Consider the following 23,422-nt stretch of genomic DNA (forward strand, 5'->3'; position numbering starts at 1 on the left):
TCTCTCTCTGTTTTTAACTATTGTAGCTGAAGTTCCCAGAGGAAAACGAGGACATTCTGTTGCTGAGATCCATCATCGACGTAAACCTTCCTAAGTTTTTGGCTCATGATCTGCCATTATTTGAGGTAAAAGAAACAAATGCATGCATACATGTAAAACCCAGGTTCATTATCTTGAATGAACAAAGGTCCTGTTCATACTCAGAATTAACATGCGTTCTGGTTCTGGGAGATCTGACTGTAAGTGTGCAGCAGTTAGTACAGGTGTGAATGGGATGCAGTGCATCTTAAGGTGCATCGTAATCCCAACTGATCACATTCAGAGGAGATCAGAGACTAATATGAACACATTATTATTATAGTGTGTACACCAAAGCTTCTCGATAGGTCCTCGCCTACCTTACATGTGCATTAGCTGAACTACAATAACAAGCTTATGGATAGAGGTGATACTCATGGTTGGAACACAAGTGAAACTAGTTGCTCATCTGAATTTGAACTGAGAACTCATGGAAAACTCCTACTGTAACAAACCTTTGCACACCTTTAATTCAGTGTTTTTTTATTATTTGAAAATGTTCTAAAGTCATCCAAACTATGCCCTTAATGTGTTTGAGAGCTTTTGTTTCAGTTGTGTTTTGAAGAGGTAGAGTATACAGGTATACAGTAAATAGCCCTATTTGAGTAATGTTCCATGTTATGCCAAGAACTTAACTAGTGAAGAAAAAAATACAGACAGTCTGAAACATTTCAATAACTTTGAATGTATTCTCAAGTGCAGTCGCAAAGACCATTAAAAAAGTTATGATTAAACTGGCTCTCATCAGGACTGTCCAAGTTAAGTTAGTGCATGGTTTTTTATGGGTTCCTTCATAGTCTGGATGACTCCACTATTCATTAACAATGTAGGAAACAAGAAAAAATAACATTAAATAAGAAGATGTATTCAATTTTTTATATATACTTACATATTTCAATTACATAGTAGTTGAACATTTTTTGCAGTGCATAATAGGTAGGCGTGAACAACTTTGACAAGGACCAACTTGTTATGACCAAATGACTGGGACAAAGCATCTCCAAATGACAAGACAAGACTCGTGGTAAGAGCCTACTGGCAGTGGTCAAAGGGGGGTGGACCAAGGACTGTCTAAAGGTTATTGGATGGCCAGTAAACACAAGAGCAATTAAGGCCAACCCATCTGGTCAAGCTAACAGGAGTGCACCTGTGGCACAAGTCATGAGGAACGTGTCAAAACACACATTGCATTGCACCCTGCAGTGTGTCAGGCTGGACATAGTTCCATTGCTAATTTCCTACAACACACAAGTGTCTAAACTTGACCTTGGAGGAATGACAGAAGGTCATCTGGTCCAGTGAGCTCTGTATTGTTTTCTGTCATCTGGGCGGTTGGGTATGGGTGCACTGTTTACTTGTGAGATGCATTAGATTAACAAGTCTTGTCTGCAGAGGTGCCACCACATAGCTTACAATACCGGTACTTACTTAACCTTGAGAGTTTTAAGTCACTGGAATGTGTTTTTTTTTTTTTTATTGCTCACCAAGGAAGAGATTTATATAAAAAAAGTTATTTTTCAAAGCACATTTTAAAGTTTCTCAGTTCCAGACAGGCAGTCAAGCATTATATAAAGTAACTGAATACTTAAGGGACAGGATCCTTGGTGGGCAAGACTACACACTAATGGTGAGGTGTAGTTGGGGGGGACATGTCCATTATATAAATGATGCCTGGAGCAAATGGGAGTGCTTTAATGTATTTTAGCAGTTTAACTATATTTATATTTCCTTACAGTACAATATAAAGTGTTTAAAGTAGATTCTGTAGATTGTTTTTTTACATTAACCATTTTTGTGCACCAGTTTTTCAGCCATTCTAGGAAAGTATATTTAATTAAAGGATATTCAGTAGAGGCTCTGTAAAATTACAGTATGCTGGCAAAACTACTGCTAGTTAATTACTGCCATTTTGATGACAATTTTGTATTTTATTCCTTCTAGCTATTTTGGAATAGTAGTACCTAACAAGTATAAAAACTAAACTTTGTGTTGGTAAAGAAAGTAATTTTTGCAAAAAAAACTATGTCCTCAAATGGGGGCATTAGTTTTGAATTTTAACATTTGCAAATTATCCTTGCCATTAAAATTTTAACCTGGCCCATGTTTCTGTCTGGACTGACTGTAGAAACTTTTAACTGGGACCAACCATTCTGTTTTCAATTTGTTCGGTGTAATCTTCTCATGTGACCCTTAGATGGTACAGGCAGTGTCTTCATATATGGCCAAAGGGTCAACATTTAAAAAATAAGTATCATGGTGCAGAGAAGCAGAAATGTGACATAATCTTCCTATGAGGACACAGGGTCGCAAGAGGTTAACAATATATATTTTTATTTTTTAATGGTAAATCCATACAAAATGTTACACTTTTTACATTGCACATATTATTGTTAGCATTGTTACAAATTATTAAAATATGTTGGTAGTAATACTAGTTGATAGCACTAAATTAAACAGTATTTTACATGTCCATACAGCATGGAAACATGTCCAAGTTGTTCAGTACTCTGTGTACAACTGATTTAATGAGACACTCAGAGATAGCTTCTTAGACTTGATAAGGCTTTACTGACTTAATAAGACTGGTTGAAAGTTCCTACTTAGAACTATCCCAAGTTAACTTTGTGTGTGGTTCTTTCCTCTTGTGTCTCATTTATTTGTCGTTTATATGTCTCTTTTTCACAGGGCATCACTTCAGATCTTTTCCCCGGTGTGAAGCTCCCCAAACCAGACTACCGTATTCTGCAGGAGGCCATTAAAGAGAACAGCGACAAGATGAACCTGCAGGTGACAGACTTCTTTGCCGAGAAGATCCTGCAGGTGTACGAGATGATGATCGTGCGTCACGGCTTCATGCTGGTGGGGGAGCCTTTTGGAGGGAAGACCAGTGCCTATCGAGTGCTGGCTGCTGCACTGAATGATATCTGTGAAAAGGTAATGCAGCCTGTCCTGTGCTGTAGAACATCTGCTAAAGATTATTCTGTAAATCCAAAACATTCAAAAGTCCAAATCATATCCAGAAATGCAGAGAAACTATCATTAACTACTTACAGTACCAGTACCAGTGTGGACACAGCTCTTCTTATACAATGTTTTCTTCCTTTTTAGCATTTTTTACATTATAAATTTAATATAGAAGATATTAGAGCTGTATAGGAACACATGCAGACTTATTTAGTAAACAAAAAGTGTCAAACAAACCAGAGTATGTTTTATAATTTAGAATCTCCACATTTATCTTTGAGGACAGATCTGCACAGTCTTGGTATTTTAATCTCAGTGTCTTCATGAGGGAGAGGCACCTGAATAGTTTTTTTTTAGCATCTTGAAGGAGTTCCTGGAGGTGCTGAACAATAGTTGCTGCTTTTCCTTCATGCTATAAAGCTCCAGCTCATCCCAAATCTGTAAACACTTCTCATTTGGGTTTAGGTTGGGGGATTGTGGAGGACAAACACTTTTTTTGTTTAAAATCGTGATTGAAAATATACCGTACAATATTGTGCCATATCATCCACCCCTAAATATCACATCAGAGTACTACTTTTTTGCTGTTTTTAGCAAAAAAAAATAATTCACGCTTTTCTCATTTCCCATGATATATTTACTAGAGACAGATTATATCATATCGTATACAATAATAAAATAAAAAATTATTTTGTTGCAGTAGTGCATTCTAGATTTTTTTTTTAATTCAGTGTTTTGTCATATCGCCAATTATGAGTATTGTTATCGCAAAAATAGCATAAAATATCATAATATTTTGTTAGGGGCATATTGCCCACTCCTAATGTCATATTGTTTCAATCAATTCGTGGCCCCTCAAATTTGACTACCACATCAAATAAATAGAGTAAACCTGAAGAATATTGGTTGTTAAATTCTATTCATTGTGTATTGTTTAATGACACCAATAAACCCATGATTTCTGGTATTTGCTTATTTAGGAGTATTTTATGTTCTTCAGTAACACTGATGCTATGAAGTATTATGGAGAATTGTGTTGTAATGTATCGAGTATCATGTACAGTATCCTGATCTCCTCGTTATTGTAGGCAAATTTTGTAATAGTATCATACTCTGAGATGCCCTTTGATTCCCACTCCTAATTGTCATATGTGCAGAGAATGCGTCCATGTTTATTGAAATTAAATAATCATGTACCCTCACAAACGTGAATCATCAAAGTAGACACGTCAGATCTGAGCAGAATAACTAAATTAAAAATGAAACTTGTGATAAAGTCAGGTCAGCTTTTGCTGCTGTATATATTATAGCACCTTTCTCAAACCTTAAGCTGCTTTACAGCAGAACAAAAAACTGCAAAAAAAAATAAAAAGAGAGTTTTAACCAGCAAAGTTCAGATCCAAGAGTCAGCTTTCATCAGGCTGCCCCACTTTCAGCTGCAGCTCACAGAGATCAGAGCAGCAGCCCAGCAGAGAATAACACACAACCACAGATCCACACATTCTGAGCTAGAGGTGCCAGGTCCCATATAAATTATGTAAATGTCATGCATTACAATCAATAGTTCACAGTATATCAACTTTCAGACTTCAAATGTGAGGTCGGGTTTTTTCTTTTTTTTGGTGGCAGCACACCTAAAAACATGTTTTTGAGAACAAATATCTCACAAAATCTAAACATTACAGTTTTTATTACTTTTCAATTATTCAGCACAGGTTTAAAGAGCAGTACATATTTATAATTTAATATAATTTACTCCATGCAGAAATCTCATAGGTCATGAAACAAACCACTCTCATCTGCATTAAAATGAATTTAGTGTTCAGTTAATGTGAGGGTCCAATTAATTTGATGCAAAACAGCCAAGGTCCAAATAGTTGTTTTGTTTGGACACATTTCTTCAAATACTAATAATAATATTCAGAACATTAGCACCACTGACAAATGAAATGAAAAACGTTGATTATCTACAGCAGCTCCTTTGTAGTGGTTAAAACATCTCCAGAACATCAGGCAGGTCTTGTAGGGTGTTCCCTGTATGCAATTGTCAGTACCTGAATAAAGTGCTCTACAGAAAGACATCCAGTGTAGCAGGGTTTGTACTAATGCTCCATGGAGGCTCTGTCTACCTTACAACTTACAGGATCTAAAGTACAAAATTTTTCGAAATATTAGACGCAACTAAAATCCTTTAATTAAAAAAAAAAAAATTCAGTGCACTTTTTAACCCAGTGTGCATTATGTATGAATTTAACCAGTCAGGTTATAAGGAGAAGTAAAGCCACTCCATTGAAGTACAACATTATACAGGCGTTTCAGTTTAGCATTATAGCATTAGCATTAGCTGCTAACCGCTATTTCCCAGTTCAGAGGTGAGTATTATCAGCCTGTAGCCTGCACCTAACCTCGGCTTGTACTGCTGGAGCAGTGTTGGCATTAGCCCCTAACTGTGCTAGCTCTTTCATTGTTGAGAGGCGAGTATATTGCACTGTAGCCTGTAACACGTTTTCCGTGTTAAAAAAAAAGCTACACGGGGCGAACACTCAGGGTTTCTTGGTGTAGCGCTCCCGGCATTAGCTGCTAACCGCTAGCGCTAATGCTAATGTTAAAACTAGCTAGAGAAATTCAGGAATCTAAGCTTACTGTAAATAAACGAAAGCACTTTACTTACCCAAAGAAACAGTTTTCAGGAGATAAATCTGTGTAGTTCTACATCCAGTGATTGATTTTAAATCAAAGTATTTTTTATTATAGTTTTGTTTACTTAGCTTAGCTTTTCTCAACTTAGTTACCTACCCCCCCACAACTACCACCCAGCGGCGAGACCTGCTAAATTAGAAGTTCCTTTTAGTGTCTCTTAAAATGTGCTTTATAATCCAGTGCGCCATACGTATGAAAATAGACCAGAAAATAGATGTTCATTGTTAGTGTGCCTTATAATCCAGAGCACCTTATAGTGTGAAAAATACAGTATCTGCTGTTATACCAGTCTTGTTGTAAGATACCACAGAACAACATCAGATACTCTTATAGAATCCATACCTTGAATGCTGATTTCATATTATGTATATTGAAGATGAATTCAGTCCAGTCATTTCAATACATCATGTTTTTGAGCTTTACAGATTTCAGGAGCATGTTATGTCCTTATATAAATGAAAAACAAAAAATCTGTCTTATTTGAATAACATTATTATTTCTTATACAGGGCCTGATGGAGGAGAATAAGGTGCAAATCACTGTTATCAACCCAAAGTCCATCACCATGGGCCAGCTCTATGGTCAGTTTGACCCAGTTTCCCACGAGTGGTCGGATGGCATCCTGGCTGTCAGCTATAGAGCGTTCGCTACATCTCAGGTGTGTAGGATTTCACACTTTATGCAGTATTACCAGGTGTGTGTCCGTCTTTTCTGTCTTTTTATGCTGCATTCCGCATTGTAACCGCTCTGTGTGTGTATGTTGTAAAGGAGTTAAGAATCTGTATTCTTTTCATACATATCAACATTGTCATTGTCATTGTCATCTTTAGAGAAGAAAAAAATTCAGTGTAGAGAGATTTTATTCAGTAAATTTTTAATTAATAAATAATTTCAGAACATATGTGGTCCTTTTATCCTAAAATCTGGATAAAGTTTACAAAACATCTATAAAAAATGTATTCTGAGAATGGTCCAGTGTCAGAAAGCAGGGGTCAGTTCCTGGGTCTTCCATGCATACTTCTAAAAGCACCCAGAGATGGATGGAAACAAAGCGCTGCTGGTCTTAGCACTAGCGTGGGGTAAGAAATGAGCTGTGAGTCTCAGAAGAATACTCCAGCTTCTCACAGGATGTACTTTATGTTTTTTGTCATGGTAAGAGCAGTATGCTGAATTGCTGGGGTTTAAAGATCTTTTTCTCTTTCTGTCTCTGTCATTCTTTTGCACTCTCTCTCTCTTTCTCGCTCACTCATGCTCTCTCTCTTTTGCTATCTCTTAGTCTCTCTCTCTCTCTCTCTCTCTCTCTCTCTCTTTCTCTCTCTCAAATGATGAAGTTGTCGAAGGCAAGAGTTATCTTGCTCATCACAGGTATTGGATGTTGCTATTGCAGCTTGTTGGCACTGGTAGCACTGCTGGAGCAGCATTAGCATTAGCTGCTATTAGCATTAGCTGCTGTCCGATATAATCACCGTTGAAAGGTGAGTATATCGGACTGTAGCCTAGACGTTTACCGTGTTGAAACAAGCTACGTGGGAAGAACCGCTAGATAATATCGCCCTGGCTTACCGGAACACTTAGGGTTTCTCAGTGTAGCGCTGCCGGGTGGCATTAGCGGCTAACTGCTAGCGCCAATGCTAATGCTCCAGCCTTAGTGCTGGAGAAATTCGGAAAACTAAACTTAATATCCATTAACAAGATATAAATCCATTAACATCTCTCTTACTATGTAAATGAGCATGGTATTGGGCCCGATACTAGTATTTCTAATAAATATTAAACCATTGATTTGAACAGTGTTTATTCTTTAAGTGCTACTTTAGGTTTTAGAATAATTACTGTCAGCCTCTCTGAATTATTTTCTTATTTTGGGCAGGGTGATCTTTGTACTGTTCTCTATTCACACAAGAGATGATAGTCACACCTTTCTTCAACTACGACTGTGAAGACATATGTCTCTTTATCCACAGGTTTAATGATTTGAAAAGAATGAAACTGTAAAGAAATACAGCCCAGCATTAATAAGTTTTTTAATGCTTATTTACATATTTACAACAAACAAAGGGAAAATCTACATGGCATGGCAAACATACAAATACTAATTTATACTGATGCAGGTTTATAAAAAAAACATAATATATATGTAAATACATAAAGAGGATGCCATTAAACAGCAGGATGAAAGCAGATTCAGGCAGATGATAAACTGGTAATGGCTGACCACTCTCCATGTGTTATTACAACAGCATCCTATATGACCTCAGAAACATAGGCAAATTCTAAGATTCACCACAAGGTGGAGCTATTCATTTATGCAAAGCCATTAAAGATTACATTAAACTTATAATAGAACAGTCTTCTCAATGCATCACCGCCTTGAAAACAAGCCGCATTCTGGCCCTGTCAGCCAAGACCTGTGGTTAGAACTGACCACTAATAAAGAGCTTGAGGATGACTTAACGAACTTTTCATGCATCAACAGATCATAACATAAATTTATGTTAAAACTGCTACTCCAATGCCTTGTACATAATGCGCTAATTATTTTGGGTACCTTCTCTGCATGGATAAAATAAAAGATTAATCAAGTCAAAAGATTCAGCTTTTAAAGCAGCACATAGGCTCAGCGCTTGGGCTAAGGCTCAGGTCTCGCCATCACCATGACAACCAGACGTGTGAATCAGTGTCATCTTTTAGGGTCAGACCATCGACGATTTCAAAGCAGAGTCATAGCCGAGCTCCCAGGAGTCTGCAGTCTGAAGTGTGCTCCTCTCTTCCTGCCTCGTTAGCAGAACGGATGGCAGTGCCCAGGCAATCGCTGGCAGGAGGAACGCTTTTCCTCCAAACAGCAGTGAGGAACGGAGCAGGCATGCTGTAAAAGCTGTAATTGGGGAAAAATGAGACAATAGGACGGATGATGGGTTTCACAGGTAGGGGGTTGTGCTTTATGATTGTGTGTCAAGCACTTAAACTTTGATTTGTCAGTGCCTCGCTCCAGGGGACCCGAACAGGGTAACAGATTGGCAGCATTTTGCCAGGAGGTTTTGTCTGTCTAGGTTTTTTTCAGTATAAAAAAGAATAATCTGGGATTAAGGTAAGGTAAAGCTTTTATTAGGGCCGATCAAGATCTGAGTCAGCGCCGAGAACTCAAAACACGAGGAAAACAGAAAAAGAACAGTAACTGACCCTTTAAGCTTTTTAAAAGTTTTACAAGAGTGTTTTCTCTGGCATTAAACGTGTGAATTCAGCTATAACTGGAAATATCTCAGCGAAACTGTGCTAAACTGAGGTGCACAGCTTCCAACACATGCATTTACAAGCACGTGACCAACCATGTGGGGACCTCGTGTTTACTCCTGCACCCCCCTAAAGACCCCCCCCACCCTGCTTGCACTCCCCCGCCCCCTCGTGATTCTCAAGCAGCAACATCGCAATGGCAATGTTTGAACAATATATCATGCAGCCCTCACTGCAATGGTAACATATTTTCTCCACAATTGGAAAAGACAATGACCCAATCCCTGTGAAATGAAATCCCTCGATCACTAGTAATTCTCCAAATGCAACTCTCCTCCAATAAATGACATCAGAGTCTGCCTCTTTTCCAGCTGCCGCCAATACTTCATCATTACAACACAGTCCATGCACTTAGAGGAAAGCGCCAGATCCCCAGCTCTGATACATGTGCAGGCCAATATCACATTAGGAGTGATGAGAGGGGGGTGTGCCATCTATATCTAGATATGCTCATTTGTACTCAGCTGCTGCTGCTGATCTGGGATTCTAACTTGTGATTTTAGTGGTAGAACTTTAGCCTGCTGGAACACTTGAAGCTCCTTAATCATATTTGTTCAGTGTTCTTAATAACTGAAATGCAGTCTTTCAGTCGATGCATGTTTGGAATCCAGTGCTTTTTACTTTCTTAAATTTTGGACCATTCGACTAAGTTGAATGGAACTTCACAGGAAAACTGTGCTCTTCTGCTTGCATCGTATATACTGAATACCTTAACCATTGAAGTGAGTTGCAAACAGTGTGTGGTGAATTTGTGTGGTATACAGCAGAATCTATTTTTTATGCTATTAATTCATATAATATAATCAAAAATATACAATATGTCGCAATATCAATATATTGCCCCACCTCTAATATCTACGTTATCCAAGATATCTATAAAATCATGTAAGACATTACTGTAATGCAGATTTCATTTTACATTTCACATTTTAAACCATTGTAACACCTAGCTGAGAAAATGTGCACAGTAGCACACTTATCCATGAGCACCCTTTTTTCTGCTTATATACCAACAAACTAGCGTGTGAACAACAAGCTTTCAGTACAACAGTGACAAAATAGGGTGCCATTCTCGTGTAGATTGCCTTTTGGGTCAACATTTAACCACACTGTGATTTTGGGATTTTGATTTGAAATATCTGACCCTTTTAGAATATTGAGCCTCAGTCCTCTTCCTTACAGTATTCTTTAGGGCATACAACTACACCTGTAGTCGGATTCTTTGGTCTGTATCAGTTGATGAGTTTACTTGAAGTTTACTTAGAGGACTTTTCCATCAGTCTCGTTTGTTTTAGCACAGTTCCTGTGTTTCAGACCTACGCAAATATTTATGCAGTGTGAAGCTGCTTTATCACTGAATGCGGAAAATATTGCTGATGTGCAGTAAGTGGAGTTGTGCTACTAGTGTTGCACATAAAGTGTTTATTGTGAAAACAGCTTAGCATGGAAGGAACATCAGTAGAGACAGAGTTTCTACTGTTTCTACTTCTAGTTTGACCCCACCCATCCCTCACACACTGTTCTCCCTCCTGCCTTCGGGAAGAAGGTACCGCAGCATCCGGTCCAGCACGACCAGATTCTGCAACAGCTTCTACCCCCAAGCCATCAGACTCCTCAACTGCAGAGACTGAACTGATGTTTTTTCTGTACATGCACACACACTCTTACCCCACTTACCCCAGAAAATGGAAAGCACTAAAAACCCTACTACCTCACTGGACTCTGTTGCACACTGTGTAATAGAGGTAATTACTACCTCACTGGTCTTTTTTGCACACTTTTTGCACACTGCATAATTTGCACACTGTCTTGTTATTTATTATTCTTTGTCTGTATTGTGTTGTATTGTCTGTCTGCACTTTTGTACTGTTGCACTATTGTTCTGTCTACACTGTGTTTATGTGCACCATGGTCCCTGGAGGAACGTTGTTTCGTTTCACTGTGTACTCTGTATATAGCTGAAATGACAATAAAAAACACTTTGACTTTGACTTTGTTTAATGCTATGGTAACTATCTGGGTAATATATCAGGTTATTGCTGCACATAAATAGCCATTTAGCTCAAACCTGGGGAGTGTATTTGATAGGTGTGATAGCTGCCCAAACGAACCGCACAAAGTGTGCAAACTAATCACAATCCGGTTTAACCGTGATGCATCTGGTTTGTTTTAAAGCTTTCTGTAAATGGTGTGAAAGAAACTCCTCTAGAAGTGTTTCAACCTGCAGACAAATCACACCATGGTTCAGTAGATCACCTCTTTTGATCAGAGCAAATTTTGCTCCTTTGATCTGGACTGTGGTTCACAGCACCTTTTACACCTGCTATTTTGATTCAGACCAAACTGAAAAATTAGTTAGTTCCTTAGAAACAGCCTAAGAGATAGTCCATGTCAAATATATGATTGTTTATAAAGTGAATAGTTCATAGCTCTGCTCTTTTAATAATGTGCATGAGTGGGTTTTAAGCTCTTTACAATAAGGGTACATTTAATAAACAGTACTTTTAGTAAACAGTCTCAGCTAATTATTAATTGACACTAGTTAAGACACTATTAAACATTCAATCATTTTAAACTAATCTCTTAATTTGTTATTATTTACAACATTCTGATGGATGATATTATAATAATAATAATTTATAGTGTCTTAGCTAGTGTCAGTTAATAATAATTAGAGACATTACTTTTCTTGCCATTTTTCTTACTGTGGTAAGTATGGCTAATTGATGCAATGTTGTTTAAGAGTGGGCCTTTTTCACCAATAAGAGTTTATCGTGTTAACACCTTCTTTTGATTGGATGGTGAATAAGGCCCGCTCTTGAGCAATATTTCGTTCTTAAACCACCAAATGAAACTCATGTCTCAAAAATTACAGTAAATATTTCCTAAATTATAATATAATATAATATAATATAATAAATTATAATAATATAAATTATGATATAATATAATAAATTATAATATAATATAATATATAATTATAAGATAAACCTCCCATTGGTTTTAGTATTGTGGCAGTTTAGCTTGATGGGCCCCTAGTAAATTACAGTTAATATCACAATAAAAAATATGTAAGTAACATGTGATATCATTTTATTATATTTTTTATAACACTCAGAACCCAGATCTGAGCACAAAAGGCAGAACACTATAGGATACTGTAGTCTGGCAGTGCTAGTGTGTGATGATGTACACCACAGCTGGTGGCTTCATACTGGTTATGTTTATATTAGACTTATATTATTCGAAATTAAGGAATATATTGTAATATAAACTTTGGCCATATTGCCCCACACTAAATATATTTCATCTTCGGGCATTAAAATTGACTCTAAACCTCAAGACAGAAATATTGGCTACTGCACTTGCGAAGATCTCCACATTAAAGGCGGGGCTTCCGCACCAGCATGTTGACCCTTCTCCACTTGCAGCATAATCAGCAGGTTGATTTTATTGAAGGGCGGGACTTTATTCCATGTTAAGCATTATAATGTTTGAGGTCATATTTTAGATAGTAATCGGTCTTAACATTTAAAACATTTATGTATCAGTTTATAATGAACAGAATAATTCTCATTATAGACAGCTACAGATCACTACAACTATGAATGTTATTGAGCAAATATCAGAATTGATTAATGTAAATGTAACTGTATTCACCCTTCTGTCTCTTCAGACTCCGGACAGGAAGTGGCTGATCTTTGATGGCCCAGTAGACGCAGTGTGGATCGAGAACATGAACACAGTGCTGGATGACAACAAAAAGCTGTGCCTGATGAGCGGAGAGATCATCCAGATGTCCCCGCAGATGAGCCTCATCTTCGAGCCCATGGACTTGGAGGTGGCGTCTCCTGCCACGGTGAGAATAACATGCCATTTACTGGCGAGGGGAAACCTTTATCCTCTGCTGTTTGTCTTATTTTTTGTCCCTTTTTGTCAAGACATTTCTCAACCTATGAAACAAGAAATCTGTTGGAAATAACGGAATATGTTAGCAATACCGCAGAATAGATTAGCTATTTGTCCAGAGGAAACTTTATTTAAACGAGCAGAGACCATGGAAGACAAATCTCTGGTGGAGACCCTTATCCTCCCTAGAAACCAACACCAAAAGGGGGGGTGGTGTGGAAACACCATAACTAAATCTCATTGACCTACAAACACTTTTACCATATACTGTATAAGGATCGGGAATTTATTTTTCTGGTCAGAAAGCACTATTGTCTAGTTAGCAGAATCTTTTACCCCCTTACTGGCTTTTTTTTTCTTTTTGTCATGTAATAAATATGTTAAAATGGTTATACAACTTCATCTCCTACAGCACCATTTAGCTAAATTTAAAATAGACCATCTGAATTCCACCATATAATCCTGATAAAGCCCTTACGCCTAAAGCTTGCCTCAAACCAGAAAATGTTTTAAATATTTTACTGCCGCAGACAAATTTCCAAAGTCAGGATAAAATCAGGTGAGTCTTACTGGAGTTGCTGCACATTTCCCTCATCTTGGTATTTTGGTATAAGGTGGTCAGGATAACGAGTCTTTTTCCCATCTTGACCTCATGAAAAAAAATCAACCATGTTTAATTTAGCCTCTTTTAAGTTTTTAGACTTGGCTCATGTAAACTAGCATGGACATTGTGATTATCTAACAACTCATCCTTAAGGTTTGTTATTAATAATTAGGCTAATCTTACAGCTGCTGGCTTACAGGCTTACAGCTGCTGCTGCTGGTCTGCCAGAAAGAACCAGGAAACCTAAGCAAACTTGGGACAAAAACAGATGTTTCCAAGACAATTATCATGCTAATGGTAATTATCACACTTGCCCTGTGGATACTGGAACTCATTAGAGTTAATGACATCAGAACACATACAGGAGATACCTACCTGCCAAACAATATTTATTTGCAATTAAGTAAGTAATGATTGCATAATGATGACCAACATTTCCCTAAAACCTTCAAAAATCTCATTCTTAATTAAACATGGTTAAATATTTATATTTATATCCTAGACATATTTAGGCATAGCTCCAGCTCAGATGTAGCAACATAGACCCGAATCATGATAGTACAACAGTACGTCATGTTTCACAGATGCAATCCGGATTTTAGGCCTGAATGCAGAGTTTTTCTTTCTACAAACTTAATGCTTTACATTCAAACTCACACTACAAAGATCTATTTTGGTCTCATTCATCCATTAAACATTGTTTCAGTAGTCTGTTTTGGCTTGTCTCTGTGATATTGATCAAACTGTAGATGAGCAGCAATGTTCTTTTTGGAGAGCAGTGGCTTTTTTCTCTTTGCAGCACTGTCATGCACATTATTCTTGTTTACTGTTCTTCTGATTTTGGACTCATAAACATTACCATTAGCTAATGGGAGAAATGGGTCTTCAGTCACTTAGAAGTCACATTTTTGAGTGTTTTTTTTAGACTTTTTGGACTTTTAGTCCAAAGTTTTAGATTTAGATTGAATTTATGTTGAATGATCTGAAAATATAGGAATTTTGATGGAGAGTGGACAGCTGGCAAAAGGTCAGTAGCTTTGCTAGCCTGTTTTTCAGGCATTCAGCTGGCTCTAAAAGATACATGAACAACCCAAATCTAAATCTACTTTTTTTTACCTGATGATTCAGGATGTGGGCTTAAAAGCTCACTTTGGCCACTCATCACCGCTGGCTAATCTGCTAAAAGCGAAAATGATGAAACATGATGAAAATGACTCATTGTGTTGCGTAATGTGATTTGCCCGCCATCGATCTCTAAAAACGACACGGCACTTGGAATTCCTGTTACTTTGATGTTTGGGTGAAAAGGGACTACAAACAGGATTATCTCGGGATGCGATACGCAGGAGGCTTTTGAGAAGACGCCATGCCTATCCTCTTTCTTCCACGGCCCACGCTCCCTTTCTCCCACGCGCTACGTCTACAGATGAGCTAGTGACACATTCTTGCCTTCATAGCTTCCAATAGGAATGCATAGGAGTTGTGGAAATGTATTTTATACATGAAACATGTTGTATGTGCTTTGGGTGAATATTTGTACCAGACATGGTTAAAATTCTTGATGGGATTTTCTTTTTCTGGTCAGAAAGTGCTATTTAGTGGAAACCTTCACCCCCTCGCTGGCTTTTTTCCTTTTTTTCATCAAAGACCCTCAGCCTATGAAACAAGTAATCTGTTGGAAATAATGAAACTTGGCTATACTATAAATTAGCTGTCATTCCTGATTGAGCTTTATTTAGAACAGGAGAGACAGGAGGTAAAAGTCTGCCAAACATCTAATGGTTTTCTTATATTATGCCAACTTTCTGGTGGAGACCCTTATCCTCTCTGATACCCAACACCAAAAGGGGGAATAACACTCCACCATTGAACTCCTCCATTAAACTACAAATACATGTAAGTGGTGGGATTTTCTTTTTCTGGTCAGAAAGTGACATTTACTGGCTGGGGGAAACTTTTATCCCCTCACTGGCCATTTACTCTTTTTCTCATCAAAGACATCCCTCAGCCTATAAAACAAGTAATCTGTTGGAAATAATGGAACTTGATGGCTATACTATAAATTAGCTATCATTCCTGATTGAGCTTTATTAAGAACAGAAGAGGAGAGACAAGATGAAAGACTGCGAAACATCTAGTGGTTTTCTTATAATACGCCAGCTCTCTGGTGGAGACCCTTTTCCTCCCTATAACCCAACACCGAAAGGGGTAATAACACTCCACCATTGAACTTCTCTATTGAACTACAAACACTTGCAACACATGTTAGTGGTGGGATTTTCTTTTTCTGGTCAGAAAGTGCCATTTACTTTTTGTCCCTTTTTGTCATCAAAAACAGCCCTTAACCTATGAAACAAGGAATCTGTTGGAAATAATGGAATATGTTAGCAGTACCGCAGAATAGATTTGCTATTTGTCCATAGAGACTTCATTGTGATGTGGAACCACCATAGCTAAATTCCATTGATCTACAAACACTTATACCATATACTGTATAGGGAATGGGATAATTTTTTTCTGGTCAGAAAGCACTATTGTCTAGTTAGCAGAAGCCTTCACCCCCTTACTGGCCTTTTTTCCTTTTTGTCATCCAAAATGGTCCTCACCATTGGCTCGGGTCTCGGGGAGAATCTTTTTAAAGCCACGACTCTGTGTTTTATCAGACAGTCTGACAAGTAAGAGATCCAGCTCAAAGGAAATGGCGATGAAGATGGAGATTAAGGAAGGGAAGCACGTATGAAAAGACGCATGCCCTCCAGGTCAGAGGAAGAGCAACAGCAAGGGTCTGTGTGTGTGTGTGTTTTTGTGGGGACTGCCATCAGATCAGATCAGATTAAAGCAGGTATTGAATAGAAGCAGTGTTTTTCCACCATGGGAGAAAGAGAGAGAGAGAGAAAGAGAAAGGAGAGCTAGAGGGAGATCAGAGCTGTCCGGAATTGCAGCCGTTGTGATGCAAAAGAAAAGGATTTGGCTGCAACACACAAAGCTACTTTTTTTCTGCCTATCTCTTGTTATCTCTCTGACTCTTTCTGTCTATCTCTCTCATTCTGTGCTCTCTCTCTCTCTCTCTCTCTCTCTCACCCCCAGTTCTCCATTGCTCTTGTTCCAAGTTTCCTCCCCTCGCTTCCTCCCTCTCTCCCTCCCTCCCTCCCTCTCTGCACATCCTTTCATTTTAATTCAGGCTCGATCCACATGGGAGGCTAAACTGGAAACTAGAGGAAAGTTGAGCAGCTAACGAGCTAGCCTGCTCTGCTAAGGTCGCGCTAGCTCCAGATTACTCCCCCTCCCATCTGCACCCCATCCCCCCAACCCACCCACCCCCTCATTCCCATCCAACTCTTTCAATTCACCGTCCCCAGGTGTGAAAAATCTGACTTTCATTTCAGCGCTGTAACCCCTGCATGCTCAGCTATTCATCACAGCACCAGCTAGCGAAGGTCTTCACCACGAGTAACCTCTGCTCCAGAAAAAGAGCTAAATTACAAAACAGTGATGAAGTAAAAAGAGTTTCAGGGCCTTTTACAATATGGAAGAGTCTACGCTGAGTCTGCGTCATGTTCCGTACACTAGATGGACTTTTTACACAGAGTTTCCCTACACTCCACATTAATTGTTATGTATAATGCTGTCAGTTCAGTGAGTTGGAAAGAATTTGACTCCAATACACGCATGTCCTGCAGCAAAAGTTGCCTGACCAATTCGTATTGGATTCCTTTTATGTCTGTTTTTAATTAAGGTTTCATCATTATTGTAATTTTTTTTTTTAATAATTTGATTTCTAATTTTTCCCATTTTCTCCCCAATTTACACGGCCAATTACCCAACTCACCCACTATCAGTAGTGATGTCCCAACTAACACATGCTTCCTCCGATACATGTGAAGCCAGCCACCGCTTCTTTTTGAGCTGCTGCTGATGCATCACATCAGCATCACAGCGTGCTTGGGGGAAAGCACAGCGACTCGGTTCTGATACATCAGCTCACAGACGCCCTGTGCATGTGATGAGAGAGCACCATCTACCCGACCGGAGGGAGCAAGGCCAATTTTGCTTCCTCTGAGCGCCGACAGCTTGATGGTAAAGCTGCATGAGCGGGAGTTCAAACCTGCAACCTCCTGCTCATAGTGGCAGCGCATTAGACCACGCAGTGCCTGGAATTTCTTTTTAATGTAGCTTTAAGCTTAACCTGGATAGACAGACAGACAGACAGACAGAAAGACAGACAGATGTTGCTGTGCTGTTATATATATTAAGTTCTACTATTTTATATGATTTTGTGATGTCAGTTCATCACTTTGCTCCTCAGTTATGAAGGTTTAAATGCCAGCACAAGGCTACACTACTGATCAAAGATTTTTTACATATTATATGTATATCTAAGTGTTTATATCTGAATTATTATTTTATTCTTTAATGTTTAATTTCGCTTTTACATGACTCCTCCCATGTTATCCACATTGCAGAAATAAAAGGGCCCTACTTCATAATTAAATTTCTCATTTCTCTCAAGCGTATTGTGATATGAGTTTTTAGTCTGTGGAGATAAATAAAAAACCCAACAGTTTGAAGACAGCAGAGAAAGAATGTGTGGGAAGCACTATTTTTAGATTCTTGTGGGAGGCACTATTAGTTTATTTGTTTATCACCGGTAATTAAATAAATCTTGACTGCCAAAGTGCTTCTTAGCATTCTATAAATATATCAAAATATGCATAAACCATATGTTTTATATGTATACACTACCATTCAATTGCTTTAGAACCCATGAATGCCCATTCAAGCTGATTTTATCATCATATCAATGATTTTATTACTGCACTTAATCTTTTAGACCTCTAATTCTTCCCGTCATTGTTGAAACTGAGACTTGAAAGAAACAGTACTCACTGCACTCTGGCTTCATGTATATTTCTGTGAAGGAAAGACTTAATAATAATAGTTACAAAGTTATCAGTGTTTCTGTGTGTTTTACTTGTTATTATTATGAAATATATTAATAACTAGTAATAACTAAATTACAATATTTTTATTTGGAATTTGGGAGAAATGTTGTCCGTATTTTATAGAATAAAACAACAATGTTCATTTTACTCAAACGTATACCTATAAATAGCAAAATCAGAGAAACTGATTCAGAAACTGAAGTGGTCTATTTTTTTCCAGAGCTGTATATATTTATTTATATATATATATATATATATTTTTTTTTTACAATACTAAAATAACGTTTACACTTTTACAATTTTGTACACTGAATTATGTACCATTTCCAGTTATTGACTTGACCTGAAGAGCTTAAATCACAAAAATTAATTGAAAAAATATAAAATGTTTGACTGGTAATGTATATCATTCCATAAAAAGACATCAGGAGGCTAACAGCAATAAAAACAGAATCCTCCAATATATATATATTTAGCATAATGTACGTCAGTACAGAGTACAGTAGCAAAATAAGTGATGTTAAAGTGTCAGCATTTACATTCTTTTTGATATTGTATTAACTGCAGTGTGTGTTCTGTGGCCTGCAGGTGTCTCGCTGTGGAATGATCTATATGGAGCCACATATGTTGGGTTGGAGGCCCCTCATGCTGTCCTGGCTCAACACACTGCCCTCTACAGTTAGCCCCAAGCACAAAGACCTCCTCACCAGCCTGTTCGATCACACTCTGCCCGCCTGCCTACAGTTTATCCGCAAAGGAACCAAGGTGATCCCCACATTTACACTGTTCTACACAGTTTCACACTTGTATTCTTTAGAGCCTGTGACCACTTGGTTGGACTGCCATTAGCTTTGATTATGGCACACGTTCACTGAGGCATTGTTTTGATAAGCTTCTGCAATGTCTTGACATTTATTTCTGTCAAGAGTTGCACTTATTTTTCCCCAAGATCTTGTGTTGATGATGATGATGGTAGATTTGGAGTACTGTACAAAACCTTCTCCAGCTCATCCCAAAGATTCTCAATGAGGTTAAGGTCTGGACTCTGTGGCTCCCTGAATCACTCTTTCCTGATATTATTATCTTGGAATATGGCCGTGTCATCAGGGAAGTAAAATACCATTGATGGAATAACCTGGTCTATATTCAGGTAGTCAGCTGACTTTATTCCTTTAGCACATACTGTTGCTGAACCTAGACCTCACCAACTGCAACAACCCCAGATCATTGCACTGCACGCAAAAGGCTTGTATGGTAGACAGTAGGCATGATGGGTGCATCAGTTTAGCTGCCTCTTTTCTTACCCCTATGATGCGTCCATCACTGTGGATAAACAGGGTAAATCTGGACTCATTAGACCAATCTTAAAAATGAAAGCTATTTTTGTCAGTTAGTGTCACTGATGAGTGGTTTTCTTAAGGCTACACGGCTACACAGCTGTTTAGTCCCAGTTCCTTGTGTTCAGTTTATACTGTGCTTGTGTTCACTTTTACTATTCAGAGGACTTTAGTGTAGTTAATCTATATTGCAGAACATTTATAATAATGAGAAAAACACTGAGTTTAAGGTGTCTAAACTGGTACTATATACACACACACACAGTGGCATGCATGAAAAGTGTATATGAATAGCCACAGGGTCGCTGTTGACCAGATAGCAGAAATCAATGCAGTCACACTGACAAGACAATGACATGGTAGTTTGTGTGTGTGTGTGTGTGTGTGTGTGTGTGTGTGTGTGTGTGTGTGTGTGTGTGTGTTCGGTGGCGGGAGGGCCGGCGTGTCCGTCAGTCTGTCACCTAAAAATATCCAAGCAACTGCAGAAAAACACCGAAAATCTGACCGGTGATGAAGGGCTACATGATGGCTCTTAGTGTGTCACTCTCACACTAAAACTCCCCATCAACAGCAGCTGTACACCAACAAAGTGGCCAGGGAATGTAAATGTATACCACTGAGAATGTTATTTTTATAAACGTAAGTTTCAAGCCTGGCTGTGTTTGGAAGAAAAGTATACAGAGCAGTGCACTGCGCCGTTAGAGCTGAATATAGCAGACTTTCTTCACAACGCCCTCTGACACTTCATAAGTAACACGTTTCTCATGAATTTGCCTCCATGAGACGAGTATTTACTCACTGCAGGCTTTTCTCAGCCTCTCGAGAATTAAGTTGGTAGTTAGCAGAAGTTTTGGTGTCAAACTGGGAACTGGGGCTTTGGAGAAGCACACGAGGCTGCAACTCCCTGGGAGAATTAGTCACACTGGAGTGTTGTTTTTATATGCGTGAGGCAATAGTAATAACAGCCACCCACCTCACCCCCCGCTACTGTAAATGAATAAATAATGTGTAGAGAAAATGCATTAAAAAACACACGCAGCAATTAGTGTGAACAAGCCTTGGTAATTGCACTAATAGAGTCAGGAAAGGAAACAGAATGATTAGATATATCTGCTCGGCACAGCCTTTGCATGTTTTTTTGTCCCCGTATTCACAAAGCACTGTGATTATGTGGCTTCTTTTGTGCACACTTTACGCATATTCCAGCCAGAACAGCATAATTACGCATTTTTCAAGTTGCATTCTCCACATTCATTTTTTTCAGCCAATTAGGGCAGCATACTCGACTAAATGTAGTATCTCATGAAGCAGTGGAGGACACTTTTCTGCTTTAACTTCGTACCCGAGGCTTCTTCACAGGAGCTTTTATAGGCAATATTAGTCACACACTACATTATAATCAGGAGAAGTGTTCTTTCTGGATGTGCAGAGGTTGTTTTTTGGGTTCGGTACAGCTATGCTTCTAGTGTAGACAGCATCTTAAAATTTCCATGTTCCCACTGACATTGTGCACAAATTACAATAAATACGGACATTCCTATCAGCTTGTTTAAACTGACTATTGGTGCTTATATTGAAGCACCTGTTTAATGGATTATTCCTACCTATCCTATCCCTATTCTGATAGGATTAATTTTACTAAGTTTTATGTCACAAAGATTTCTGTACCTTTTATAATGAATCATTAAAAAATTACCTGGCAACATTTTACAGGTAGGGACACAAGTAACATAGTATTGACACTAGTTAAGGCATTATTTAACATTAATGCTTAAGAATGTTGTAAATAATATTGATTTGATAAAAAAAAAAATTATTAGTAATGTCTAGCTAGTTTCAATTAATAATTAGTGTTGTGAAAAAGTACTTGCTTACTATCAGACAAAGCAGTCCAAGGTGGACTTACTGGTGTTTTTTGGATCATTATCCTGCTGCAGAACCCAAGTAGGCCTGAGCTCAAGTTTTTAAACAGATGACTAACATTTTTCTTCCGGATTTTCTCATAGAGAGCAGAATTCATGGTTCCATTAAAACCATCACACTACCACCCACATGTTTTGACGTTCAGTATGATGTTTTTTTTTTTTTTAATTATGTGTTACTTATACACCAGATGCAACAGGGCACACACATTCCAAAAAAAATCCACATTTGTGTCATCCTTCCACAGAATATTCCTGGGGATCATCAAAACATTTGTTGGCCAATATGAGTTAGGCTTTTGTGTTCTTTTTGGTCAGCAGTGGTTTTTGCCTTGGAACTCTCCCATGGAGACCATTTTCGCCCAGTGTCTTTCTTATTATTGAATTATGAACACTGACCTTAACTGAGACGAGTGAAGCCTGCAGTTCTTTAGATGTTTTTGGGTTCCTTTGTGACCTCCTGGATGAGTTGTTTATGCCCTTTTTGAGTCATTTCTGTAGGACGTGTTATTTCCATTTGTGAATAATAGCTCTCACTGTGGTTCACTGTCCCAGAGACTTAAAAATAATTTTGTAACCTTTGTAATAGATGTCAGTGACAGTGTTTTCTCATCTGTTTTTGAATTTCTTCAGATCATGACATAATGTGTTGCTTTATGTTTTATCCTGCTTCATGTTGGAAGACAGGTTCTATTTAAGTGATCTTAATTCTACAAGTCTGGCAGTAATCAGGCCTGGTTGTGGCTAATGAAACTGAGCTAAATGTGGGGCGGTTTGTTTGGATAGATTTTTTCCCTTAATAAAAGGAATCATAATTTTAAATCGGCAAATTTGATAAAATCTAATAATCTGAAAAATGTAATTAGACAAAGAGCAAAAGCAAAATAAATCTGTAAGGGGCAAATACTTTTATACGGTTCTGTATTTAAGACATTCTGTTTTAGGTACTGTTAATTAATATGCCCTCAATGTAAAATGTTACCAATAATCTCACTCCATATTAATTTAGTTTTTTTAACAATAAAATATACAGGTCTAGCCTCATATCTCTACTTTCTTGAATGTTCTGGTTGATTTCAGGAGCTGTCTCCAACATCTGACACTAACCTGGTGAAGTCTCTGATGAATCTAATGGACTGCATGATGGATGAGTTCAGGGAGGAGGGCCAGATCAAGGGGATGAGTGAGAGAGACATCTGCTCTTGGCTCGAGGTGAGAGAGTGTACCAATTATATTACAACTTCATGCATTTAAACAGGATGTGTTTTGGAAGGCTCTGAATAATTAATGGAATAATTAACTCATCTAGCTGTGGTATAGTATCTGTGTGTTTAAACTGAGCTCTTGGGATTACTGCTTCTTTTCTTTTGGCATAACATATTTGCATATTGGGTGTGTTCCCCAGTTTCTGACACTCACTATCAGTATGGAGTGATTCCCCAAAAGCTACCTTAGGTAAATTTGTAAATCATGTATTATGATTAACTGCTTGGCCTCTATGTTGTAGGCTGTAGGAGCAAGCATCGTTTTGTGAGCTGCAGTAACTCTGTGTTGGCTGGATGCTGTACTATTTACTGTATACAACCCCAATTCCAATGAAGTTGAGACGTTGTGTGGAAAACATTTGGGTAACACTTTACTTGGATGGTCCATTTGATGGCCTCTTTGATGCTC

General features: G+C 38.2%; 1 protein-coding gene across 2 annotated transcripts in view; it reads left to right on the forward strand.

The window, feature by feature from the left end:
• The window catches only part of dnah7 (dynein, axonemal, heavy chain 7), a 234,257-nt gene that overhangs the window by 76,921 nt on the left and 133,914 nt on the right, over window positions 1–23,422 (forward strand). For both annotated transcript variants that reach the window (XM_022680457.2, XM_049485303.1), the window contains exons 29-34: window positions 27–125; window positions 2,764–3,012; window positions 6,251–6,400; window positions 12,710–12,892; window positions 19,078–19,254; window positions 22,829–22,960. In XM_022680457.2, the coding sequence (XP_022536178.2) occupies window positions 27–125; window positions 2,764–3,012; window positions 6,251–6,400; window positions 12,710–12,892; window positions 19,078–19,254; window positions 22,829–22,960 (990 nt within the window). The remainder of the gene's footprint in view (window positions 1–26; window positions 126–2,763; window positions 3,013–6,250; window positions 6,401–12,709; window positions 12,893–19,077; window positions 19,255–22,828; window positions 22,961–23,422) is intronic.

The sequence above is a fragment of the Astyanax mexicanus genome, chromosome 11 (genome assembly GCF_023375975.1).
Source record: "Astyanax mexicanus isolate ESR-SI-001 chromosome 11, AstMex3_surface, whole genome shotgun sequence".
Lineage (NCBI taxonomy): Eukaryota > Metazoa > Chordata > Actinopteri > Characiformes > Acestrorhamphidae > Astyanax > Astyanax mexicanus.